At 48.1% G+C, this 26949-nt stretch overlaps 1 protein-coding gene across 2 annotated transcripts in view; it reads right to left on the bottom strand.

Annotated features, from left to right (window-relative positions):
* CLPX (caseinolytic mitochondrial matrix peptidase chaperone subunit X) overlaps positions 1-26949 on the bottom strand; it is a 550543-nt gene that overhangs the window by 321584 nt on the left and 202010 nt on the right. For both annotated transcript variants that reach the window (XM_085644564.1, XM_085644563.1), the window contains exon 5: positions 25740-25899. In XM_085644564.1, the coding sequence (XP_085500690.1) occupies positions 25740-25899 (160 nt within the window). The remainder of the gene's footprint in view (positions 1-25739; positions 25900-26949) is intronic.

Below are 26949 nucleotides of genomic sequence, written 5' to 3'. Positions count from 1 at the left end.
AATATTGATGTGCCATGAAACTTCTATGGTTGGTTGGCAGACCACTGAGTAGCTCATTTCTAAATTAACTTGTTTCTATGAACTGCATGTGAATAAGTTGGAGTAAGAATAGAGCTAAAGGGATTTATCTTTATGTGCTTCTGCATTAGAGTTGCTGTTGCCCACTCCTCAAAAAGTTAGCACATGGGGGTGAATGGTACTGGTGATTAGTGGAGTATTGCAGGATGTTACATTGTATACCAAGTGCAGCCAAACAACAGTGGGAAAATTTGGCTCCGAGGGTTATGTCCTGTTTGGGTTTGGTGCTGTTGGTAAATAAGATTATTAAGATTATTGCACCAGTGTGGCTTAATCACTGGGTGTTTTGTGTGAGTGATCATAATAAACCAAGAGAGGATATGATCTAAGGTGAACGAGATAACATTTTCCCGTTAAGCAAAACCATTCAGACATCACTTGTTTAACCTCCCGTCGGGATATAACTCCTGTATCTGATACTAACCTGCGACCAACAGTTGAAGAACAAATGGGAACTAACAATCAAACTTCGGTGTACTAACAATAACATCAATTGTCGATCATAATACAACAAGAACAGATACCACCTAAAATTCTCATAATTACATGAGCACAATCGAAGATGAGCAAACAGAACTCTTTCAGAAGTACTTATACTTTAAACCCTAAAAGGTTAACCTGATGCCTGGTAGGAATAATGTTTGCCTCCATGTCCGTAACAGAATTGAAACTTTCCGTTATGAAAGCGAAGATATTTTATGTAAGGACCAGAAGCAAGAATTATGCACGAGTAAAGCTTACCTTCAACAGAGGAACCTATCCCTGCGACCAGCTTAAAATAAAATTGTTTACATGTGGATGCAGAGGACCAGGCTGCTGCGAGCATACCTTTTTCTAGTCCCCCATCCAGCCAAAGGCTATAATCACCATCGTGCCTCACTGAATGGGCCCCAAAAGCTGATGAATCAATGCCCACTTCTGTCATGGTTCAAAGGACCCATCTAGTTATTGTTGCTGAGGAGAACTGCCTCATACGGTTTCCCGATGGAAATGAAGAACTGAACTTAACACCTGCTAGCCTCAATTCTGTTGTTGCAGCTTTAAAATCTTCCAAGCACCTCACCAAGTAAGTTTGGGACAATCCAGAACACTGGGTAGGAAATCAACTGAGTTTTGTATTTAATCATCCCGACCAAGATAGTAATTAGTTATTTATTGTTTGGAAGCCTGTGCACACTGGTTATTTCCTCTTGGATGTACCCCATCTGCCGTACAGACCCTGGCCGGCAAATCCAACATGCAGACATCTGACACTCCTTTGCATGAAATCAGGCAAGGCAATATGGCAAGCTTAGCTTAAAGCTCTTTCTGGTGCAGGAAATCATTTTAAAGCCAAAAGTAAGAGGTTGAGAACTAGTTTAACAGCTCAGAGATAGGAGTATCTGGGTTCTAGTGGTCTATAAAGTACAATTGTTTGAAATAGTTTAAGATGAGACTGTGCTCACCTGCTGGAAAACCTAATGAAGACAGCCTGACATAACTGCTGAGCGATAAACACCAATTGTCCTGTATGCTAATCCAGACTCTGCAAGATCTTTAGGGAAAATGGCTATGTGGTTAAGGTTTGCCCCACTAGTAACAGATCTTATTCCAGACACGAAGCAGACCGTCTATTGGGCCCTTTTCTTTGCAATAGACTGTTTGATCTGGTATATTATCAGACTTGTTGTGTAGTTTATTAATGATATTAAAGAGGACATGCAATAATAGTTTAACTTCTTTCTCTCTTGTGGTCAATCCATTCAAAGAACGTCATTAAGGTAGATTATCAGCCTTTGGCCCCTTGCTCTGGAGGAACTTCACTATAGGTCAAAGCAGTTTGGTGAAGTACCATGGACCGAAGAGAGTCCGAAAGGAAGGGCCTTGAACTTTAATATCGGTGTTTGTCATCAGAAGTGGACAAACCTGTGATGTTGGTAGAAAATCAACATCATGAGGCAAGCATCTTTCAGGTCCATCCAAACCATTCCAGTCTCCCTGACAAAAGGAGCCTCTAATAAATGGATTCCCGCCATCTTGAAATGCCAGTATACTACCCACTCGGTATATTCTGAAGTTTATTACAGGACGAAGACCCTTGCATTTATATTGGTCCAAGAACAGATTGCTCAATAACCCACAAGATGTAGTGTACAATATGACCCCCTTTGATTCCAGTTCATGCACCTCTTAGTGTATTTTGATGGAAAAACCCAAGTGGATATGGTCTTCACTATTGTCTTGGGGAGGCATAACATTTTATTTGGAATTCTAAGAACTGTTTGTTAGTTATTTTCGCCATGCCAGGACAAACTCTGCTACTCTGCCCCCAAATTAAGCTGGAAAAAATGGATAATCCTTACCTGGAAATCCTCTGGGATCACTGTATCCACTACAGCCTTTGTCATGACTGCCTCAGGTGGTGACAAATCCCCCGAACTTCCTTTCATCTCGATAGGCGTTTAATTTTCTAAATCTCTGTGGGAGCTTTTATGGTTATAGTGGCTGGTGGAGCACTCCTTGCCTTGATGAAATGAACAACTTTTAACTGAAGACTTTGAAGATCGACAGTTGCACCTTATCACAAGAATCACGTAGTATATCCACTAAGTTCCTGTAGGAAAGGATCTCTGAAGAGGCCCCATTCAGCTACTGGCCCTGCTTTAGAGGTGGTGAAGGTCCCCCTGCTCAAAAGGGGTTCTATCCTGATGAGTAAAGAACACCTTCTTTCAGCAGAATGAGCCCAATTCACATTTCCAAGGAAACAGATTGCACGTTTCATCCAACTAGAAAGGCTGCCTGGAGGGGCTTAGGCCTCTATAGCTTTGGCCTCCTCTGCCACATCAAGGTTATGGTGAGCAGCCCTGTGAGATCTAGCAAGTGTTTTGATAGGACTTCCAGGAACGATCAATACCTTTCTTCGGGTCCTTCAACAATTTTGCTAAAAGGGTCACCTTCTTCCCAATGTAACTCAGAGGGTCTCTGTAGAAAAGTAAGATCTGCTTTACTGGTACTCCCCCCTGCATTTTAGTCTGACTGGAATCCTACTAAACAGGACCCCAGTCACTGTGCTTCCTCCCTAAATTGACCATGGTAAGTACTGTTGTACCTCCACAAGTGGCTACTGGTGTACCCCTGTAAGTGCCTAGCATATGGTACTAAGGTACCCAGGGCATAGGTACACCAGGGTCTCCCTTGGCTGCCGCATGTATTGTGCCACCCATGAGAGACCACTCAAACTGTGACTACAGGCCTGCAATTGCAGCCTGTGTGAGTTGGTGCTAGCACCACTCACGACAGATATGTTTCCTTATATATGGGGTCACTGAACTTAAAACCTAAAAGTCACCCCTATGGCAGGCTCTTTAGTCCTGAGGGCACGGTGCTTAGTTATAAGTGTGACGTAATCCCTGCATGAGCAGGACACCCCTATAAACTCTGGAGGCGATTCTCCAGGCTTTGTAAGGACAGTCAGCCATTTTAATACATATAGTGGACATCAGTCATTACGAGATGGATAACTATATAGCGGCTGCACTGAACCCGGTCATGTTTAGTATCAAACATGTTGGAACCACACCCAAACACAGATTCCAGTGTTGAAAGTACGATTCCATGTACTGAGGTCCTCCCTTGGTGTACCCCCATGTATTACCGGTAACAGCCTTTCAGGGTCTGACAGCAAGCTAGGGCTGCTGCCGACCACAGACATGATTCTGCTCTCCTGAGCCAAGCTCAGGGAAAGGTAGAACAATAGGATTCCTTTTGCAGAGAGGTGTGACCACCTCCTAGACAGGACTTTGTTGACTGGGTTGGGGGCGCTTGCCAGCACCACCAGACTGTCTTGAAGGGCCCTTTTAGTGCCTTCCTTGCATACTCCAGTTAGAACCAGTCTGGAAGCCCTTGGCACCCGCTCTGGTGCAAAACTGGACCAAGGACATTGGAGTATCCTCCCCTCTGTCCAGCCCTCCTCTGGAAGGGACCCCCAAGTCGTTCTAACCCTTTCACTAGGGTACATAAGGGCTTACCTGTGGGTGGCTTGTCAGATTTGTCATGGGTCAAAACTCAAGCCTGAAACCACATCACTCTTCGGCCGTCTGGACACTTGGAATTCGCCTGGAACAGAGAATGCATCAAAGAAGACTCCAGCTCCTCCTGGTCTCACTGTTGTGCAAGTCGTCTTTGTCGTCTGTGTCTGTACTTCTTCCAGGACCTTCAACAGACCTGTGGGCATCAAGGACACCCAAAGTAATCTCCCTTGGAGTGAAACTGACTGCTCTGCTGCTCCTGACGTCCCATGGACTTCGAAAGGCTCAGAAACACAGATGGTGGTTCTGCAACTCCCTCGAGGCCTGACCGGTCGTCCCTCCAATTTTGAGGCCAGTATCCTTCGTTGGATCCGCTGGGACCAAACCTCTGTGCATCACGTTGTCTTGTCCTTCCCAAGGCTTGTTGTCTCTGCACTCCAGAGATCTTCCGGCTACAAGAAGTTCCAGCCTCCAGCACCACTTCCTGTCAAGTACAGCATCTTTACTGCATCCTCTACACCGTGGGACTTGCTTGGTGAGTTTCTTGAGGTCCTCTTGCGACTCATGTACCCTCGGCCTGAGGATCCTCTCCTGCTTCAGTGGGCTCCGCTGCTTGCTTGGGGCCTGCTCTGACTCTCCTGCTTGTGGCGAGTCCCTTGGACCTTGCTGGTCCAACGTTGCTCCTTCTGCGCTTTCCATGCCTGTTGCAGCTGCCAAGGCTTGTTGGTGCTCCCGCCTGACACCGACCCCCTGGTTCTCAACTTCGACGTGGGACAGCTTGTGCATGGCTCCTGGTTTTCCTCAGCGTCGCTTGGTCCTCACAGCTGCCGCGACAAAGTCACCGTCAACTCTTCAGAACCGTCCATCATTGGTGGGCATTGCTCCTCCGTGCCTCCTGATCACCTCTGAGTGGCAGAGTCACTGTCCCCTTTCCTTATAGGTTCTTCACTTCCAGAACCCACCCTTCGATTCCAAACTCTTGCGCAGTCTTCTCCAGATGCACCTTTCCTGAAGTCCTCCATTGCACTTGGCTTCCCTGGTGTAGGTATCCACGGGTGGGATGATTCTCCAACCTTTTGTCTTCCATGGGGTTTCTTCAGGGTTTACTGGGAAGGCTCCTTCTTCAAAACTGTGACTTCCCCGTTGACTTTTATTGGACACGTGGCTGTGTTTCTACTCTATACACAGCCTACATGGGGTTCCTGGGTACTTACCTTTGGTGGTTCCTTGTGTCCCCAGCTCCTCTGAGTCGCCTGGTCCAAGTCCCGACTTTGGTCGCAGTTCCTATTCCCCTTCTTTAAAATATGGTTTGGTCTCCCACTGCAGAGCACTGTACTTTGTGATTACTTACCTATTGCACTTGAAGTATTATTGTGTATTTGTGTTGATATCACTTCACTTTGATAGCTTTATTTCGGTCGATGACCATAAAAGCACAGATAAAATATTTACATAGACATAAAAAACATAAATAATTCAGCATTAAGATAAAAAGTTATTAAACACAGTTATCAAAGTAGCACAATGAACAATTCTAGTTCCATTCTAAAATATACAATGCACATATTCAATCACAGATATGAAGGTTAAGAGGGACCCAACGCCTTTAGAATACGATTACGCGTATGCCAAACATTGGTAAGAAATTTTGATAAGGCGAAGACAGTTGGGCCAGAGACATCAGATTTTAAAATCCTATACATTGGTGCATATTCCCTGCAGCCCATATTCCTTATCAGCGGGAGGAGCCAATATTTTCGTGCTGCCTTGTAGGCTGGGCAGAAGAAAGCCACATGCAAATCAGTTTCCTCCGTAGTATCACAAGCCGGACACTGCTTTGTAGTGGGGGCCGATGGCCAGGTACTTGTAAAAGACCAGAAGGGGAGTGTGCCGTATCTCCATTGGAGAAACAGCTTCCGGGCCAATAGCGGGGAGATGGGGTCCAATACCTTCTCAAACCTGTAAACATCCTTACTTTGAAAAAACACGGCAGTTAAGGACCCTTCTTCCTGGGTGGCTTGCGCCCTGGCTAATTTGTATTCATGATAAACATTTGCCAGGGACTTTTTGGAAATATTTAGTGCAGCTACCGCTGGCTCAGTCCATAAGTCGGGTAGCCCTATTTCCATGCAAGTGGCTTGGATGTATTTGACCCAAGGGATATTTAGCACTTTTGGGTGATTCAGAAGTTCGAGTAGTTCCGCCCTATATTCTACAAGATCGTTACTACTCCACAGCCTGCGCCAGAATGCTAGAGGTCTCAGATTTATTTCGTCAACTAACGGGCGTAGGCCCAAATCAAGCCTCAGAGGGAGGAGCGGGGTGCTGGGCGGAAGTGCGGCTATCTGTCTTATAAATTTATTTTCCGTTAGAGACAGACTCCGACAAGGCATATAGCCCCATAATTCCGCCCCATACATTATCATTCCCCTCGCCTGGGCCTTATATATCTGAATTAATGCCCCCAATGGTCGATATGATGAACCAGTCATCATCCGGGCGATACCCCCAGTGGTTTGAGTAAGTTTGAGGTTAGCCCTATTCTGGTGGGGTCCCCAAGTCATGGTTTCGTTGAGTGTCACACCCAGGTATTCAAAGGTGGCCACTCTCTCGAGCCGTACAGCTCCCAATTGCGGATTTGGCCGCAATTTTTGCCTCGGGTTCAAAACCATGAATTTGGTTTTTGCCGCATTAATTTCCAGCCCCCTATCAATACAGAAGGTCACGAAGGAGTCAAGAATCCTCTGTATACCCATAGGGGTTTTGGATAGCAGCAGGGTGTCGTCCGCGAACATGATTGCGGGCACCCTGCTGCCATTCAACTTTGGGGCATCAGTATATTCGGTGGCATTCAGATGGGCGATTACCCCGTTGACGAAGAGGCAAAACAGGGTCGGTGCCAGCACACAGCCCTGTCTCACCCCCCGGCCAACGGGGAATCTATCGGTCAGTTCCCCCGACCTCCCGCACCTCACTCGGGCATAATTATTGTGATGCAGCCTCTGCAAGATCAATAGGATGTCCTGGGGAACACCCATCTCTGCCAGGACGCTCCAAAGTTTCCCCCTGGGCACCAGATCGAAGGCGGCCCGTAAGTCCACAAAAATTGTGTACAGACTACCGCCCTCGAGTTTTGCTGCCCTCCAAAAGATCAGGTTCAATCTAAAAACCTGGTCCACTTTGGAAACCCCCTTCCTAAATCCTGCCTGATAGGGACTAAGGGCACCCACCTCCTCCATCCAGTCCTGGAGCCTATTCAGCAACACCCTGCCAAAGAGTTTCTGTGCCACGTCTATTAAACTGATCGGCCTGTAGTTGGCTGGGAGGAGCGGCGAGCCCTTTTTGAAGATAGGGACCACCTCTGCCCCCAGCCAAGTACTAGGGATTTCCATGCCACCAAGAACTCCATTGAAAAGGGCGGTAAGGTAAGGGGCCCAAACAGTGGGCTCCTGTTTAAACATATCCCCTGGTAATCCATCCAGTCCCGGCGCCTTTCCAGAAGCCAGTCCTGAGATGGCTACTGTCACCTCACCCAACGTTATTGGCTCCCCTTCGTAGTCCGGCCAGACCACCTCATCAGCAACAGGAGATTCTCCCGGCTCCAGACTGTATAAGATCTGGAAGTGGGCCTGCCACACCCCCGGGGCTATATTGGGCTCTAGTGCCGATTGTAAGTTCCCCGACCCCCCACTCACAATCCTCCAAAACAGACGTTGGTTTTGGATCGCTAGGGCCTTAGTGAGTTCCTCCCACTGGTTTTCCTCCCATTCTGCCTTTGCATGGGCAATAAGTTTCTTATAGGCTCGCCTGGTTTGTTTAAGGCTATCCCCCCCTAGACCCTCCTTGATTAGTCTAAGGAGTTCTGTTTTTGCCCTTCTGCAAGCTCGATTGTACCATGGTGTTTTGCCACGTCGCCCCCCTTTTGCTTTTCGTGGACCGCAAGTAAAATGAGGTACCGCAGCTTTTATGAGGTCCTCATGGGCCTTGGACAGTTTGCCCTGGGAGTCTTTATTGTTTACCTCGGTATCCAAGCACCCCACAGTTTCCAAGATGGGAGTTATCCCAGCATAGAACAGGGGGAGTTTATTCTTGTTAGTGACCAGGTGCTCCCACCTAATCCTTCTCCTGTTATTATCAAGGAGAAGCGCAGGGTTATTCCCTTCCGCATTACTCGCAGGAGCTTGGGGGCCAGGATGAACAAGGTCAAGCTCAAGTGCGTTATGGTCACTATCGGGTCTCTCTTCCCAGTCTATTGTAGGTGGTTTTACTGGGTATGTCGGATTTCATTCGCCCGTTACAAGCTCTGATTCCGAACTTCAGGGTGAGGGCTGTAATTTGTAGTGCTAGTGGGGTCCATGCCTTCGGAGGAGGAGCTTCCACTAAAGGTACTGCCCATCTGACCTCTTCATCCGATGATAGCCCGTCCAGAAGGCCAGGGAGTGGCTCAAAATGGGAATTAAAATCCCCTCCCACTACATAATATGAGTCACTCGTTAGGTCAGATATAAAGTTGGAAAGTTCATCTATGGTTGGTGATTCCCTTGCAATTCCCATTGGCCTAGAGTATATGTTAATAAACACAAGTTTAACTTGGTTGGGCCATAGTAATGAAATCGCAAGGATATCTTCAGAATTAGTCGGCAACCGCGTTGCCACACAACCCAGATGAGATGCGACCCAAGTCGTAAGCCCTCCTGACGGACGGCCTTTGCCTTCCCACCTTGCTGGAGTGAAGAATGACATATAACCTTGGTGACCATAGTCCTCTCTGGCCCAGGTTTCCTGGAACATACATATGTCTCCAGTCTCGATATATTTTGCCCAGTCCGGGTCACCCAGTTTGTTAGCCAGTCCAGCAACGTTCCAGCAAATTAGCCTCAAATGATCAGGGGTGTTAGGTGCCATACAAAAGGGGGGGGGTGATGGACGGAGCATCAGAACCAATCAAACACTCACACCCAGTCAACAGATCTGGGTTTGATCCATCACCATTCTTTAGCCCACTCTGCCACCCCAGTTCAGACATGGCCATATGCAAATCAGTCTGACCCTGTGCCTCATGGGAACAGTCCAGCCCGAACTGCCAAGCCATGCCTTCCCTGGACCAGAAACAAGCTTCCTAGGACCGGTTTCTGGCATTTCAGCCGTCTTCAGCCATGCTTGCTTGAATCCAGTGGCAAAGTGAGCAAGGGACTCACGTCTGAGCATACCCTGCCAACTTGTGGCGAACAAAGCAGTACAAAAGGGGGGGGTGATGGACGGAGCATCAGAACCAATCAAACACTCACACCCAGTCAACAGATCTGGGTTTGATCCATCACCATTCTTTAGCCCACTCTGCCACCCCAGTTCAGACATGGCCATATGCAAATCAGTCTGACCCTGTGCCTCATGGGAACAGTCCAGCCCGAACTGCCAAGCCATGCCTTCCCTGGACCAGAAACAAGCTTCCTAGGACCGGTTTCTGGCATTTCAGCCGTCTTCAGCCATGCTTGCTTGAATCCAGTGGCAAAGTGAGCAAGGGACTCACGTCTGAGCATACCCTGCCAACTTGTGGCGAACAAAGCAGTACAAAAGGGGGGGGTGATGGACGGAGCATCAGAACCAATCAAACACTCACACCCAGTCAACAGATCTGGGTTTGATCCATCACCATTCTTTAGCCCACTCTGCCACCCCAGTTCAGACATGGCCATATGCAAATCAGTCTGACCCTGTGCCTCATGGGAACAGTCCAGCCCGAACTGCCAAGCCATGCCTTCCCTGGACCAGAAACAAGCTTCCTAGGACCGGTTTCTGGCATTTCAGCCGTCTTCAGCCATGCTTGCTTGAATCCAGTGGCAAAGTGAGCAAGGGACTCACGTCTGAGCATACCCTGCCAACTTGTGGCGAACAAAGCAGTACAAAAGGGGGGGGTGATGGACGGAGCATCAGAACCAATCAAACACTCACACCCAGTCAACAGATCTGGGTTTGATCCATCACCATTCTTTAGCCCACTCTGCCACCCCAGTTCAGACATGGCCATATGCAAATCAGTCTGACCCTGTGCCTCATGGGAACAGTCCAGCCCGAACTGCCAAGCCATGCCTTCCCTGGACCAGAAACAAGCTTCCTAGGACCGGTTTCTGGCATTTCAGCAGTCTTCAGCCATGCTTGCTTGAATCCAGTGGCAAAGTGAGCAAGGGACTCACGTCTGAGCATACCCTGCCAACTTGTGGCGAACAAAGCAGTACAAAAGGGGGGGGTGATGGACGGAGCATCAGAACCAATCAAACACTCACACCCAGTCAACAGATCTGGGTTTGATCCATCACCATTCTTTAGCCCACTCTGCCACCCCAGTTCAGACATGGCCATATGCAAATCAGTCTGACCCTGTGCCTCATGGGAACAGTCCAGCCCGAACTGCCAAGCCATGCCTTCCCTGGACCAGAAACAAGCTTCCTAGGACCGGTTTCTGGCATTTCAGCCGTCTTCAGCCATGCTTGCTTGAATCCAGTGGCAAAGTGAGCAAGGGACTCACGTCTGAGCATACCCTGCCAACTTGTGGCGAACAAAGCAGTACAAAAGGGGGGGGTGTTAGGTGCCATGCCAAAAGTATTAGAGGAAATGGTTCCAGACTCTACTGCAATCGGGAATTCTGGCGCATTACCAGCAGTAGGGACTATTAGTTCGAAAAGTCCGCTGGAGTCGTTCTCCACAGGTGTTGGCCCATTCGATGTCCCGGAGGCATTGGCAGCATTGTGGTCGGATGAATCATCCATGGACACTGGATTGCTCAGTGGCCCAGGGGTTTTACCATCAGTCGGGGTGAATGACTTGAGGGAACTACAGGGGCCACAATCTTGAGACATTAGCGTGTTGACAGGAAGTCAATCGACCCCATCTAAACCATTCAAACAGTTGAAACGGTTGGAATAAAAATAGGGTGTTTCCTGCACTTGGAGGTTTGGGCGTTGTACATAATCCTTATGTCTGCGTTTATGTTCCACCCTTATCCACTCATCCTGCGATGGAGCATGACGCATACGGATAGGGGGGAAAAAGAAGGATACTGGGAGGGTCTGGATAGTAGAATCCAGTGATCTGTTTGTTCCTTCACAGATGTGCAGAACAGTGCCCGGGTCCTTGAAGCTTACCAGAATACAGTCCCCTATTATTGTTTTCCTGGTCTTCCCTAACCACTGGACCCTTCTAACCATAATAATCTCATTATTAAAATGAGATGGTAGAGGTCGGTTCAAGTTTAACCATTTGATGACCTTTCTCTTTAGAGATTGGTAATCTTCATTTTCCCCTGGTCTTAATTGGGGAGCGCCTGCTAGAACCACCGTTAAACTGTTAGCTTCTGGCGGCAGATCTGGTCTTCGTGTTCTTGGGGCATGCCAGCCCGGGGAGATTAGAGGGGCATTGCCAGCTTCTTGGTGGCCACCGTTACTCCCTGTCTGGAAACTTTGATGGGCAAGGTCTATTGTTTGTAAGGGCCTATGGGTTGGATTACTGCGTGGTACCCGGGCTGGAATAGCCATTAATGGCTGCAGAGGGGGGACAATAGGCATGCTATCAACGGGGACTTTATTGGTATCCTGTGGAACTCCTATTTTAGGAGGGTTTCCTGCGGAGAGATGGGGCCCCATGTTTTTAGATTGTTTGCTAACTACAGTGTTCAGGGTAGTAAGAGATGTCTCCAGTAGAGTGAGCCTGATCTCCACTTTTTTCAGACTATCACTAATGGGCTGCAGAAGGGAGCGAAGTAGAAATTCTATACTCTCTATAGATATGAGAGGGGAATTTGTATTAGGTGCATTGGCCACTAGGTCGTTATTGGTGGCAACTATATTGGGGCCAAGGGCCTTGGAGGGGGAACCAATAGGCACAATCTCATTATCCCTCCCAGATTGTTGGGCACTTATAAGTTTTTTGCCAAAATCTAAATGAAGTGATTTGGCTTTCCCCCTCCCCCTCATAGACTTCCTACTACGTTTACTTGGTGGAGGCCTATACAGCACCCGCGCAATACTTTGTTTTGGATTACCATTCTTAGTTGCATAAAAAGGGGAAGTTTGGGTGACCAAATTGACGGGGGTGTCCCGTATCGTGGGAGGAGTTGTGTCTGTGGACCTTCCAGGGGCCATTCCCAGGGGACTAGAAATTGCCCGAAATAAGAGGGGGAGGTCCTCAAGAGTCAAAGGGTGTAAACTACTGGGGGGCGTACCTTCCTCTTGAGACATAAGATGGGGGGTGATCTCTGTCAGGGGTCTACTCTTCATGGATTCGATGGAGCGCCGCCGCTCCGCCCTTCGTCTCTCCAGGGAATTTTCTTTGCCTGCATCTCCTTTGGCGGATTTGAAGTATTTGTCCAGTGTCCCTGTGTTACTGCCCCCCTCCCTTAATAAAGAATCACGTGGTCCTGGCGAGGGCATCACCTTAATCGGATTATTAGCGCTCAAAGTAAAGGGTGTGGCCCAGCCCGGCCTCCTTTGGCCCCTGACGGCCACAGACGGCCCGCCCTCTGCCCGGCGACGCGCGCGTCCCGCGACGCGGAGGGAGCTCCTGGCGTTTATGCGCCTCCGGGCGCGAACAGGCGGCAAGTGGGCGTGGCAAAGGCCGCATAGCAAGCTGGGAGCTGTAGTCTCCCCTGCGGCGGCCGTGCGAGGCAGGAAGCTACGGCGGCGGGGGAGAACTACCAGCGTCCGGGACCCAGCACCGTCGATGTCCGTGGCAAAGTCAGCAGCAGGTAGGGTGATATGAGCCTCCCGCTCCACCGAGGGAGCTCCTGGCGTTTATGCGCCTCCGGGCGCGAACAGGCGGCAAGTGGGCGTGGCAAAGGCCGCAGAGCAAGCTGGGAGCTGTAGTCTCCCCTGCGGTGGCCGTGCGAGGCAGGAAGCTACGGCGGCGGGGGAGAAGTACCAGCGTCCGGGACCCAGCACCGTCGATGTCCGTGGCAAAGTCAGCAGCAGGTAGGGTGATATGAGCCTCCCGCTCCACCGAGGGAGCTCCTGGCGTTTATGCGCCTCCGGGCGCGAACAGGCGGCAAGTGGGCGTGGCAAAGGCCGCAGAGCAAGCTGGGAGCTGTAGTCTCCCCTGCGGCGGCCGTGCGAGGCAGGAAGCTACGGCGGCGGGGGAGAACTACCAGCGTCCGGGACCCAGCACCGTCGATGTCCGTGGCAAAGTCAGCAGCAGGTAGGGTGATATGAGCCTCCCGCTCCACCGAGGGAGCTCCTGGCGTTTATGCGCCTCCGGGCGCGAACAGGCGGCAAGTGGGCGTGGCAAAGGCCGCAGAGCAAGCTGGGAGCTGTAGTCTCCCCTGCGGCGGCCGTGCGAGGCAGGAAGCTACGGCGGCGGGGGAGAACTACCAGCGTCCGGGACCCAGCACCGTCGATGTCCGTGGCAAAGTCAGCAGCAGGTAGGGTGATATAAGCCTCCCGCTCCACCGAGGGAGCTCCTGGCGATTATGCGCCTCCGGGCGCGAACAGGCGGCAAGTGGGCGTGGCAAAGGCCGCAGAGCAAGCTGGGAGCTGTAGTCTCCCCTGCGGCGGCCGTGCGAGGCAGGAAGCTACGGTGGCGGGGGAGAACTACCAGCGTCCGGGACCCAGCACCGTCGATGTCCGTGGCAAAGTCAGCAGCAGGTAGGGTGATATGAGCCTGTGTTGATATATCTGGGTAGGAGATATACCAATGTGCTACAGCGTGTTGAGTAATAAATTGACTTTTTATATATACACTGTTTTTCTTTTTCGTTTAACCTGTACTACATGATTAGGACTGGTAACACAAGCTGCTTAACACTCCTTCAAGATAAGCCCGAAGGCTGCTCTCCACAACTACCACTTAGAGATTTCTATGGTTGTCTAAGACCACTAAAATCACCATAAGGGTTGTCTGGATAAGTGCATGGTGCTTCACTTAAATAAGTGGGACCAAACGCTAAGTCAGCCTCCTACATTGGTGTGCAGTGGTTGGGATTTAAGCCAGCACTGTTTTACCAGCGAATCTAGATGCGGTTAGATGAAAAACCATCACTAGCTTAGGCACATATAAAATACTTTTTGTAAGTAGTAAGTTCTACTGAACTTTTAGGATTGGCAGTCAAGGGTCTAGCACAACCCTTTCTTCAATCTTTAGAAGTTTAGTTTTCACTAGGGTTGGTAGGTGCAACACCACGCTACACCTAGTTACCATGTCTGTCGTTGGGGAGGCCAGTGGGTCCCAACCCTCATCTAGATACAGTGATCTTAAGTTTCAGGAACTTAGGACCTTGGCTGCATGCAGAAAGCTAAAGACCGGTAGTAACCCTAACAAAGAGCAACCTCTAGAGATGCTCCTACATCATGACCTTCAGAATCCTGGTAGGCCAGAAGAGCAGGCTAACTTTGTTACGGTGGGTCTAATAAAGAAGGGTCAGGGGTGGCTCACCCCAATGACCCCACTTTGGAGATTGACTAGGAGGAGTCTGAACACCCCTCATTGGTAAACTCTGATCTCCCAGGGAGTGGATCAGATGACCCAGAGAGGTAGACCCCCCTTTGTTCCTCCTGGGAAGGTGAAAAGAGTTCAGGGGAGGTCAAGGTCCTCTTCTGTCAATTCCAATGCCTCCAACACTTCCATAGGGACCTCAATCTCTAGCAAGAGGGAGGACTCCTTAGAAAGGGAACACCACCTGCTCAAACTTGAGAGAGCTTAGCTCAGGCTCAAGAAGGAGCAGTTGGCCCTTGATAAGGAGACCCTAGAAGTACAAACGTTTAGGACAATTTGGGACTAGGGTCCCATGGTGGCAGCACTAACAAGCCTAGGATCAGGGAACAGTCCTTTGATACTAGGAACCTGAGCAGGATAGTCCCTCCTTACCAGGAGGGGAATATTGTCCATAAATGGATCACTGCCTTGGAGAGGGCCTTTAAAATACAGAAGGTCCCTCTAGGGGAGTGGGCAGCTATTTGTGGCTCTCTATTGCTAGCAAAGGTAGAGACAAACTTCTCACTGTCAAGGAGGAAGATGCTGGCAACTACACTGTCTTGAGGAGTGCCCTCATAGATGGGTTTGGTTTAACCACTGAGCAATACAGAGTTAAGTTAAGTGACACACAGAAGGCACACACCCAAGACTGGGTTGACTTTGTAGACAGTGCTATTAAGACTCTGGAAGGCTGGCTTCATGGAAGTAATGTACATGACTATGAGGGACTGTACAATGTATTGATTAGGGAGCACAAATCAGCAGCCGCACCAGTACCTGGTGGACTCTGATCTGACCTCTCCCTAAGAACTGGGAAAGGCGGCTGACAAATGGGTCCACACCAGGGTCAAGCAGAAAACCAATGGTGGTGAGTATAAAAAGTAAGATTCTTCTAAGGCCCAAGAGAAGGGTAGGGAGAAAAGTAAAGAGAAAAAGAAGTCTTCACAAGGTCCCCAAGAATCTTCCTCTGGGGCTGGGTCCCAAACTCCTCTTCCAAGAGACCTTGGTGTTAACTTTGCAAGGAGAAAGCCCATAGAGCAAGGGATGCAAATTGCTCTAAAGCCAACACTACTACTACTGCCCCATAGGCAACTAGAGATCCTAGCACCAGTACAAGTGGTAGTAGTGCTCCCAAGGGATTAGCGTGGTTAATCTTGGGTTTTGAAGTGGGTCGGGCCTAGTCAGAACACCCACTCAGGCTGTCCTGGTCTGTGACAGTGGCATGGAACTTGCCACTTTACTTGCAAGTCTCACTAACTTGGGTAAGTATAGGCAATCGCCTCTGATTAATGGTCAGGAAGCTGCAGCATACAGGGGCCAGTGTCACTATGGGGACATAGAAACGTGTGCCTTCTGACCAGATTATACTTGGTCAACTTAACCAAGTGACCAATGCAAGCAATGTCAGGACTGATCATTCCTTGGCAGTTGTGAATCTCCACTAGGGAGGAATAACTGGCCCTAAAAGAGCTGTGGTTTCCCCCGACCTACCTGTGGACGGTCTGTTGGGAAATGATTCCGAAACTTCAGCCTGGTCGGACGTGGAGCTTAGGATACATGCAGAGATGATGGGAATATCTACCAGTGCATTTGATGTTACGAGGGCTAAGGCCAAACAGTTAGGCACTGAGGGAGGTCTGGATCCTGAAAAGGGGGAACAACCTTTACAACGCAACTTTTACAACGCACTACCATTACAACGCATTTTTTACAACGCATAATCCATTACAACGCATGACATTACAACGCATGACACTACAACGCATTTTTAAAAACTACCTTTACAACGCATTCCATTACAACGCATACTACCATTACAACGCATACCATTACAACGCATAATATTACACTATACTATCCAACACTTACCCTACTGATGCACCCCCTGGAGTTAGAATAGTAATTTTTACCCCTATACTATCCAACACTTACGCTACTGATGCACCCCCTGGAGTTAGAATAGTAATTTTTACCCCTATACTATCCAACACTTACCCTACTGATGCACCCCCTGGAGTTAGAATAGTAATTTTTACCCCTACACTATCCAACACTTACCCTACTGTTGCACCCCCTGGAGTTAGAATAGTAATTTTTACCCCTACACTATCCAACACTTACCCTACTGTTGCACCCCCTGGAGTTAGAATAGTAATTTTTACCCCTACACTATCCAACACTTACCCTACTGTTGCACCCCCTGGAGTTAGAATAGTAATTTTTACCCCTACACTATCCAACACTTACCCTACTGTTGCACCCCCTGGAGTTAGAATAGTAATTTTTACCCCTACACTATCCAACACTTACCCTACTGTTGCACCCCCTGGAGTTAGAATAGTAATTTTTACCCCTATACTATCTAATACTTACCTTAAATGTAATTTAATATTATGCGTTGTAATGGTATGCGTTGTAAAGGTAGTATGCGTTGTAATGGTAATGCGTTGTAAAGGTATTTTTTAAAAATGCGTTGTAGTGTCCTGCGTTGTAAAGTCATGCGTTGTAATGGATTATGCGTTGTAAAAAATGCGTTGTAAGTGCATGCGTTGTAAAAGTGTGCGTTGTAACGTCATACATCCCCTGAAAAGATAGACCAGCTAGCTCCTAAGAGAAGAAGCAGGAAGTGTAAGGATTTATCCTTCTCCCAAACTCCCAGTGAAGATCAGTCTCCTGAGGGAGATAACCTTAGCCCATTTGAAGGAACTGCCCCAGAGCAACTTGAGCCTGGCACAGCAGAGTTCTTGGGGACAGGGTGCCCTTCCAGGGCAGACTTGAGCCTGGAGCAGAAATCCTGCCCCTCTCTTGAACAGCTGACAGCAAGGTGCTGCTGAGGAGGCAGGAATGTCAGTGGGTCTGATAGGATCTATTGGGAAGATGGGCTCTTGTTTTCTGAAAGTATAGCTCCCAAGCCTGGTGCAACCAGGAAGTTGGTTATACCTCAGAAATTCAGGGTTTTTCTTAGGTCCCTTGCACATGACATTCTCCATAGAGGACATCTAGGGAAAAGCAGGACTTGGGACAGGCTTCACCCCCACTTTCACTTACCCCACAGGTCAGAAAATAACAAGGAGTTTTGTTGCTCCTGTGTCACTTGCCAAGCCAGTGGTAAGTCAGGTGGGAATACAAGGCTCCCCCCTAATTCCACTTCCAGTGGTTTGGGTTCCCCGTAAGGATAGACATTGTTGGTCCCTTAAACCCTCTAACAGCCTTTGGACACCGTTACATCCTAGTGGGTTGACCATGCTACTAGGTACCCAGACGCTAGTCCACTTAAGACCACTACAGCTCTTGTGGTGGCTGAGGCCCTTCTGGGAGTCTTTTCCAGAGTGGGGTTTCCTAAGTAGGTCTCGTCAGACAGAGGTACATCCTTCATGTCTATTTACATAACTGCACTGTGGAAAGAGTGTAGTGTAAACTACAAGTTTACCACACCCTACCATCCACAGTGCAATGGGCTTGTTGAAAGACCCTAAAATATATCATCATGGGACACCCAGAAAAACTCAGATGAAAATGGGATGTCTTAATACCCTGCCTTCTCTTTGCCTACAGAGATGTTTCTCAGAAGGGGGTGAGAGCTACAGCCTATTTGAACTTCTGTTGGACATTCAGTTAGGGGTCCATAGTGTCTGGTTAAGGAGGGCTGAGAGCAGCCTCTCAAACCCCCTAAGCATGATCTAATGGACTATGTCCTTGTCCTGAGCTCATGCATGGCTGAATACATGAAGAAGGCCAGCAAAAACCTTGAGGCCAGCCAAGAGTTTCAGAAAGCCTGGAATTACCAAAAGGCTGTACTGACTGTTTACCAGCCAAGACAGAAGGTGTGGGTGTTGGAGCCTGTGGCCCCAGCAGCTCTCCAAGACAAGTGGAGTGGCCCCCACACCATCCTTTAAAAGAAAGGGGGGGGGTCATCAACTTTTTTGACCTAGGCACTCACAGAAGTCCTCACAGAGATTTCCATGTGAACTGCCTAAAGCCTTTAATTGACAGGGTTGACATGAGCTTGCTCATGGAAACTGACGAGGGACAGGAGGAAGAGAGTGACACTCTCCCTGATCTCTGCTCTCAGGACCCTGTAAATGGGTCAGTTGATGGGAGTAGACGTGGCAGGCAGCCTCAAGGCAGCCTCACTGACAAGCAGCAAGCTGACTGTAGGCAAGTCCTCAATCATTTTCCCCAACTTGTTCTCTACGACTCGGGAGTCAAATCACCTGGTGTACCCATGAGGTGGACACAGGTAACAGTCTGCCTGTCAAAAGTAAAGTCTACCGACTGCATCAGGACTGAGGTCCAAAAGATGCTAGAGTTGGGGGTCACTGAACCTTCGGGTAGCCCATGGGCTAGTCCTGTAGTCCTTGTGCCAAAACCTCACACCCACGACAGTAAGAGAGATGAGGTTTTGTGTAGACTACAGAGGTCTCAATGCAGTCACTAGGACTGACGCATATCCAATTCCCACGGCAGATGAGCTGATTGAGCTGGTTACTGGCAAATCAGACTCCTCTTAGTGGGCATTATCAATTTATTGTGATGCCTTTGGACTTGAAGAATGCACCTGTCACATTTCAAACAGTAATGAACAAAGTCCTAACAGGTCTGGAAGCATATAGTGCAGCATATCTAGACGACATTGCGGTCTTTAGTATCACCTGGTCCACCTCACAAATGTTCTGGAGGCCCTGCAGAAGGCTGGCCTCACTATTAAGACCACAAAGTGCTAGATAGGACAGAGCAAGGTTGTGTACTTGGGCCACCTTGTAGGTGGAGGCCAGGCTCAACCACTGGAGAGCAACATCCACACCATAATGGACTGGGTTGCTTCCACTACCCAGACTCAGGTCAGAGCTTTCTTGGGCCTGACTGGATACTACAGGAGTTTTGTTAAGGGCTATGGACACATAGGGACTCCCCTTAATGGTCTTACCTCCAAAAGAGTGCCTAAGAAAGTTCAGTGGACAGTTATCTGTCAGAAGGCATTTGATGACCTGAAGCAGGCCATCTGCACTGCTCCCATTCTGCAAAGTCCTGATTACTCCAAAACCTTCACTGTCAAGACAGATGCTTCTGAAACAGGGGTAGGTGCATTTCTATCACAACCTGATGCAGATGGCCACGACCAACCAGTAGCTTTCATAAGCAGAAGACTGGACCCTAGAGAGAACGTTTGGTCAGCTATTGAGAGGGAGGCCTTTCCTGTGGTCTAGGCCTTAAAGAAGTTGCGGCCATACCCGTTTGGTACTCACTTCATTGTTCAGACAGACCATAAGCCACTCAATGCTAGACCAAATGAAGGGTAAAATACCCAAACTTTTGAGGTGGTCCATTTCCCTACAGGGGATTAACCTTTCTGTGGAACATAGACCTGGGAGTAACCATGCCAACGCAGATGGACTCTCCAGATATTTCCACTTAAAAAATGAAGACTCAACTGGGCAAGGTTAGTCTCATCTCCTTTCGTTTGGGGGGAGGGGGAAGGTTGTGTAGGAAAGTAGGATCTGGTTTCATGGTTACCCACACTTTTTGCTGGTGTCAGTATGTTTTCTTTTTTTTTTTTTACCAATCTGACTGGGATCCTGCGAATCAGGACCCCCAGTCACTGTGCTTCCTCCCTAAATTGATCATGGTAAGTACTGTTGTACCTCCACAATTGGCTACTGGTGTATCCCTGTAAGTCCCTAGTATGTGATATTAAGGTACCCAGGGTATAGGTACACGAGGGGTCTCCTATGGGCTGCCGCATGTATTGTGCCACCCATGAGAGACCACTTAAACTGTGACTACAGGCCTGCAATTCCAGCCTGAGTTGGTGCTAGTACCCCTCACAACAGATATAAGCTTCCTTATATCTGGAGTCACTGCACTTAAAACCTATAAGTCACCCCTATGGCAGGCTCTTTAGTCCTGAGGGCATGGTGCTTAGTTATGAGTGTGAGGTTGTCTCTGCATGAGCAGGACACCCCCACAAACTCTGGAGGTGATTCTCCGGGCTTTGTTAGGACAGTCAGCCATTTTAATACATATAGTGGACATCAGAGCACAAGATGTCTAACTATATGGTGGCTGCACTGAACCTGGTCATATTTAGTATCAAACATGTTGGAATCATACCCCAACACCTATTTCAGTGCTGGAAGTATGATCCCATGTGCTAGGGGGCTCCCTTGGGGTGCCCCTCTGTACTACCAGTAACAGGCTTCGGGGGCTGACAGCAAGCTAGTGCTGCTGCCGACCACAGACACAATTCTGCCCTCCTGCTGCACCGCCAAGCTAAAGCAGGGGAAGGTAGAACAATAGGTTTTCCGTTGCAGGGAGGTGTGACCACCTCCCAGACAGGTCTTATTGAGCTGGGGTGGGGGCGCTTGCCAGCACCACCAGACTGTTTTGAAGGGCACATTTGGTGCCCTCCTTGCACACTCCAGTTAGAACCCATTCTGGGAGCCACTGGCTCCCGCTATGGCATGAAACGGGGCAAAGGACATGGTAGTATCCCCCCTCTGTCCAGCCCCTCCTGTGGGACCTATAAACATGTCTCCGACCTGCCACTGCAGTGTCTGTGTGCGCAGTTTAAAACTGCCATTTCGACGTGGCAAGTGCACCCACTTGCCATACCCAAACCTTACCTTTTACTACATTCAAGTCACCTCTGAGGTAGGCCCAAGACAGCCCTATTGGCAGGGTGCAGTTTATTTAAAAGGTAGGACATGTACAGGTGTGTTTTACATGTCCTAATAGTGAAATACTGCTAATTTCATTTTTCACTATTGCAAAGCCTATCTCTCCCATGGGGTGCCATGGAGATTGCCTTGAATCATATTTAAAGTGTAATTTCCCATTGGGAGCAGATAGAGATTTGAAGTTTGGGGTCTCTGTATTCACAATTTAAAAATACATCTTTTGGTGAACTTGGGTTTTTAATTGCATGTTTAAAAATGCAACTTTTAGAAAGTGGGCATTTTCTTGCTTAATCATTCTGTGCCTCTGCCTGATTGTAGAATACATGTCTGGGTTGGCTGACAGTTGGTCTCTTGTTCATTCACTCTAGACAGTCACACAAAGGGGCTAAGGTGTGCCTTGACTATCCTGATGGCCCATCCCCAGGCTGATGGGCCTTCCTGAGCCAGCGGCATGGGAGGAGTTGTCACTGACACCTGAATAGGGCTGTGCCTGTTCACACACAAAAATTTCTCCACACCTTTTAGTGTGTCTGGAGCAAAGGCCAGGGAGAAACAGGGTATTGTGCACTACAAAGACCTTACTTTGAAGTTTGCCTACTTCAAAGGAATAAAGGGTTATAAGTATTGGACCTCTGACACCCCAAAACCAGAACACTTCTTGACTGAAGACATCCTATCAGGAAGAAGACCTGGATGCTGTAGGAGGGACTGCCACACTTCCTGTTGCTTTGTTGTGCTGGCCTGCTGCTTGCTGCTTCTGTCTTGGGAGTGAAAGGACTGGGCTTTGCTTTTTACACCCTGCTTCCAATGTTCTCCAAGGGCTTGTGTGTACTTGCCTCTTGTTAAGAAGTCTCAGGGCCATTAAATACTTCACCTACCAGTGCCTGGGTTCTTCTGCTGAGAGTCCTGACTCGCTAAGTGATGCCAAATCCAGTTCCTACCTAGGGGGTGAGCAGGGGTAATCTTAGCTATGTGACTCCCTTACCCTGACTAGAGTGAGTGTCCCTATTTGGAAAGGGTGCAAACCACTGCCAACTAGAGATCCCATTTCTAACAGGTCCTGTGTCACTTTTCAAAGCTGAGATACAATCTTTTCTAAATTGATAATTCATGAGCATACATATAAGGTAATGAACGTGGCGAGAGCTTTAAGAAGTTGGAAACCTTTGGTCTGCCATTTGCATTTCAGGCACATTAGTATGATGGATGACAAATTAAGTCAAACAGTAGCAAATACACCTGGGCTATTGTGCTGATGGACTCTGTGCCTATCTAGTAGAGGACTGCTTTTCGCCACCTGTGCCTGCCTGTTCCTGCCTGCGTCTCCCTCCCGCCGCCGCAGTTTGTGAACTTGCGGCCGCCGTGTGGAGGGGGGACTACAACTCGCAGGCTCCCTTGTACCGGAAGCCGTAACTGCCTCATCCACGCCTGGAGGCGCTTTAAAACTCACTGCAGCCCCGGTGGAGCGGGCGTAGCACATACACCTGGGCTATTGTGCTGATGGACTCTGTGCCTATCTAGTGGAGGACTGCTTTTCGCCACCTGTGCTGCCTGTTCCTGCCCGCGTCTCCCTTCCGCCGCCGCACTTTGTGAACTTGCGGCCGCCGTGTAGAGGGAGACTACAACTCCCAGGCTCCCTTGTACCGGAAGCCGTCACTGCCTCATCCGCGCCTGGAGGCGCTTTAAAACTCACTGCAGCCCCCGCGTCGCGGGAACGCGCGCGGGCTAAGCCCGGGCAAAGGGCGGGCCGTCTGTGGCCGTCCGGGGCTGGCCGCGGCTGGGCTGGGCAATCCCACTAACACTCCATCTTCCGACCTTTCTGGAAATTGTAAGGTAAGATCGGTCCTTTGTATGTTTATTGTACTGCCCTGATCACAGTCTATTTATATATGATTGGATATTACTGCCTATTTACCGTTTCTATCTCCTCCGTTTCAACATCCCTAATTTTTGTGTCGTGTTCAGCGCATTTTTGAAATTGTTATAGTGTTTAGGAACATGAGTTCCTGCACAACTAGAGGCAGGAAATCAACGGTGGGTGGTTCAGTGAGGGGGACGCTGGATATTTTTATAACTAGAGCAGCATCAGCTCTCGAGCGTGAGATAGCTATAACAGAACGGCGTCTTTCCTCGGAACATCTCTATAATGCATTTGCAGGCACCGCAACGAAGCTGACCGGTCTGCTGCTCCTAACGTCCCATGGACTTCGAAAGGCTCAGCAACAAAGGTGGTGGTTCTGCAACTCCCTCGAGGCCTGACCTGTCCTCCCTGCAATTTTGAGGCCAGTATCCCTCACCGTAACCACTAGGACCAAACCCCTGTGCACAGTGTTGACTTATCGCCAAGGCTTGTTGGCTCTGCACTTCAGAGATCTTCTAGCTACAAGAATCTCTAGCCTCCAGCACCTCTTACTTCTAAGTACAGGGTCTTCACTGCATCCTCTGCACCGAGTCGCTTGAACCTTGGTCCCAACATAGCTCCTTCTTCGCTTTACATGCCTGTTGCAGCTGCCAAGGCTTGTTGGTGCTCCCGCCAGACACCGACCCCTAGTTTACAACTTCCAACGTGGGACAGCTCGTGCATGACTCCTGGTCTTCCTCAGTGTTGCCTGGTCCTCACAGCGGCAGTGACAAGGTCACCATCAACTCTTCTTAACCGCCCATCATCGGTGGGCATTGCTCTTTCGTGCCTCCTGCTCACCTCCGAGTGGCATAGACACTGTCTCCTTTGCTTACAGGTTCTTCACTTCCAAAATCCACCCTTGGATTCCACCGGACTCTTGCACAGTCTTCTCCAGCGGCATCTTTCCTGAAGTCCTCCACTGTCTGTTACTTAGGCTTTCAGGGAAAGTTTGGGAAATTCATCTCTTAATTATTCTCAGACTTCTTTGTCAAAAGGTTTACAAATTCTTGCTGAATAAACTGACTAACATTATCCACAGGAGCGAGTTTTGATGACCTGTAATGATATAGGTTTAAAGAGTCTACCATGTCCCCAGGGTTCTCTGGTTCTGTGGGGGAATCAGAGCCTTTAAGTTTATTGCTGCAGGACGCCAAGGTGCGACTGGGAATTGGTTCGGGATCTGACCCATCTGAGAGATCCCATGAGGCTTTATCCATCAGATTTCTAGCCAAGAATGGGTTAAGAGACTTGACAGCCTTCCTGGAGTACAGGGGACATGGGGCCCGAAATACATACCCCCTTTAGAGGGGAGTTGTTCACTCCCACGTGGGCTTTTCTTTACCTTTCGGTTGACTTAAAGCTCCCTACACCAACAAGGGATCTGAGGTCTTAGGTTACCTGTGGAATAATTGGGCAACGAACAGCTCATAAGGGCAACAGCTTCTAAATGGTGTCTATCAAGAGACCACCTTCCTGATAAACAGATCAGTAACCCCAGGGAGATTTTCCCTAATGTGGTAGATCTTTCTAGCACCCAAATGACCAATATTCACTGGGCAAGCTTCCCTTGAAGAAACCAACAGAATGTGATCTGCATTTAAACCATCTCCATGCTGCATTAACATATGGCGTGGACTGTTGCAATTAGCCCTTGGACAGCTGCCGCATAAGTGAAAGAGGGGAGTACTTGTGCTTTTCTAGGCACGACCGTATTAAAGGTGGTGGGGGGAGCAATACAGAACCACATCAACACTAATACAAAACCAGAAGATGCAATTATTAAAAATAGCACTGGTAACCCTATCCATTAACCCGCAGCTAAGAGTGGAAAACCCGGATACTTATCTGCCCGAGGAGCAGGAAGAAAAGAGGAAGATGGATTATGGTCCAGACTGGATAGGATGGACTGTGTTTTATGACTGGTTGAGTTTCAACCATAATATTGATAATTTCCAGGAAATGTAGTTATCCATCTTAGACTTTAAACATAAGTTGTTATAGTATTCTAATGTGCTGAAGTAGGAATATGGATAAGAGAAATGCCTAATTCTCTGCTCCGGTTCAGTTATACAATTAAAACTTCTTTTACGGAGCTGGGGACTTCAATTCTTAAGAACAATATATTTTTAGGTCTAAGGCAAGAAATCTGGAGTTGAAGGGTTAGTGCAGGTTTCAACTGAGATCAGCGAACAAAGGGTAATCAACATAATGGGAGTCTATTTTGAACATGTCAGATCACATCAAATTTTGTACAATCATATTTGAAAACCCTGTCCCCAAGCTAGGACTGGCGAGTCATTGCAATACATTTTGCCGGTCTCAAACTTTAAGTGCGGACTGCATATTAATAGATAGAATCCTACAAAGATAACACAAGCATTTAGAAAAAAGCTTGACATTTCTTCCAGATAGCAACTAAGTAAGCGGTAAGCAATAGGAAAACTACAGTTGGAAAGTAAAACTGGTGCTCCCATTTAACTGCTCTTGCCAGAGGAATGTACAAAATAATTATACCATATAAAAGTGGTGTTTGCTCTTTAGTGCAAATTACAAGTTTTAACAGAAACAGAATACACTAAACATTTTATAACGAAACAAGAAACTAGTTATACTGACCTCTAGGGGTTAATGAAGCCTGCTTTTCCATTTCAGTGTGCGGTCTCAGAGTGGTGGGAATATTATTATATATTCTCTTGTAATGATTGTATACGGCAACTGAAAGCACCTTTTTGGCAAAAGACTGACCAACAACATATTTGTCGAGATAGTTATAAATCTGGAAGAAAAATAATTCTTGATGAGTTACTTCAACACAAAAGCATATTAAGCACTACAGGTTCAACACTGTCAAACGGACACAGTGCATTTTTATAAATCCCTGTAGTTGCATAATGCGCACTTGCAATATAATGTAAGAGTTTACTAAAAATGCATTGCCTTCCATGGATCTATATAATAGGATACGTTTCCTCGCTCCAACGTCCAACTCCTTCAACCCGCAAGACTCTGGAAACTGCTTAGCAAGCAAAGAAGCAGCAACATAGAAGCCATGTTCTATGTTTAAATTCTAGTTTTTCATGAACACGGAAAGAGCATTCTCATATAGCTTGAAACTCACACAGTTTGAAAAGCTACATCATTTTGATTTACTTTATACATGTGAGCAATATGGAAAATTACACGAGCTTCGCACTTTTCATTGTTGCAGCAGGGCTATGAATATACGGGTCAATTATACAGCCCTGATTATCTTTCTTGGCTTCTTAAATTCCGTTTTTTCAACAAGTGGTCCTTAGCACCATGTCCAATCTAACATCATGGTTATTCCTCACCTGCAACCCCTGATGATCTCATACCAGAACACCCCTTCAACAGCTCTACAGTACTGTCCACTATTCCCCATTGACACAGGGCAATGCCTCGGCGATTTTGGCACTCTTTGCATCACCTTTCCCACAAGTCCATGAATCTATTTCCGGAGATCCAACCACAGGAAAGTGGATGTAAAGCCAATGCCATTATTGTTGTATCTTACAAACATGCCACCTTGAAATCAATGTACGAGATCATAGAAATAAAAATAAACTGCATTGGTCTGCCCAACTGCATCTTCTATGGCCATCTTGGAATGGCTAGGCTTTCCACAATAAAGCCCTCATCAAGCATGCCATGTTTGTCTTCTGTTGGATTTTTATAGCGGTGACTGTGAAGACTGCACTCCCTCTCCATGTACTCCATTCCTTACATATTTTCCCCATATGTTTACCAACAGTAGATACGCCCTTTCAGAATCTCTCACCGAAGCCCACAAGTCCTTACCACAAAC

This window comes from Triturus cristatus, chromosome 3_1 (genome assembly GCF_964204655.1).
Source record: "Triturus cristatus chromosome 3_1, aTriCri1.1, whole genome shotgun sequence".
NCBI classification, from domain to species: Eukaryota; Metazoa; Chordata; class Amphibia; order Caudata; family Salamandridae; genus Triturus; species Triturus cristatus.
This window is presented reverse-complemented; position numbering and strand designations above follow the sequence as displayed.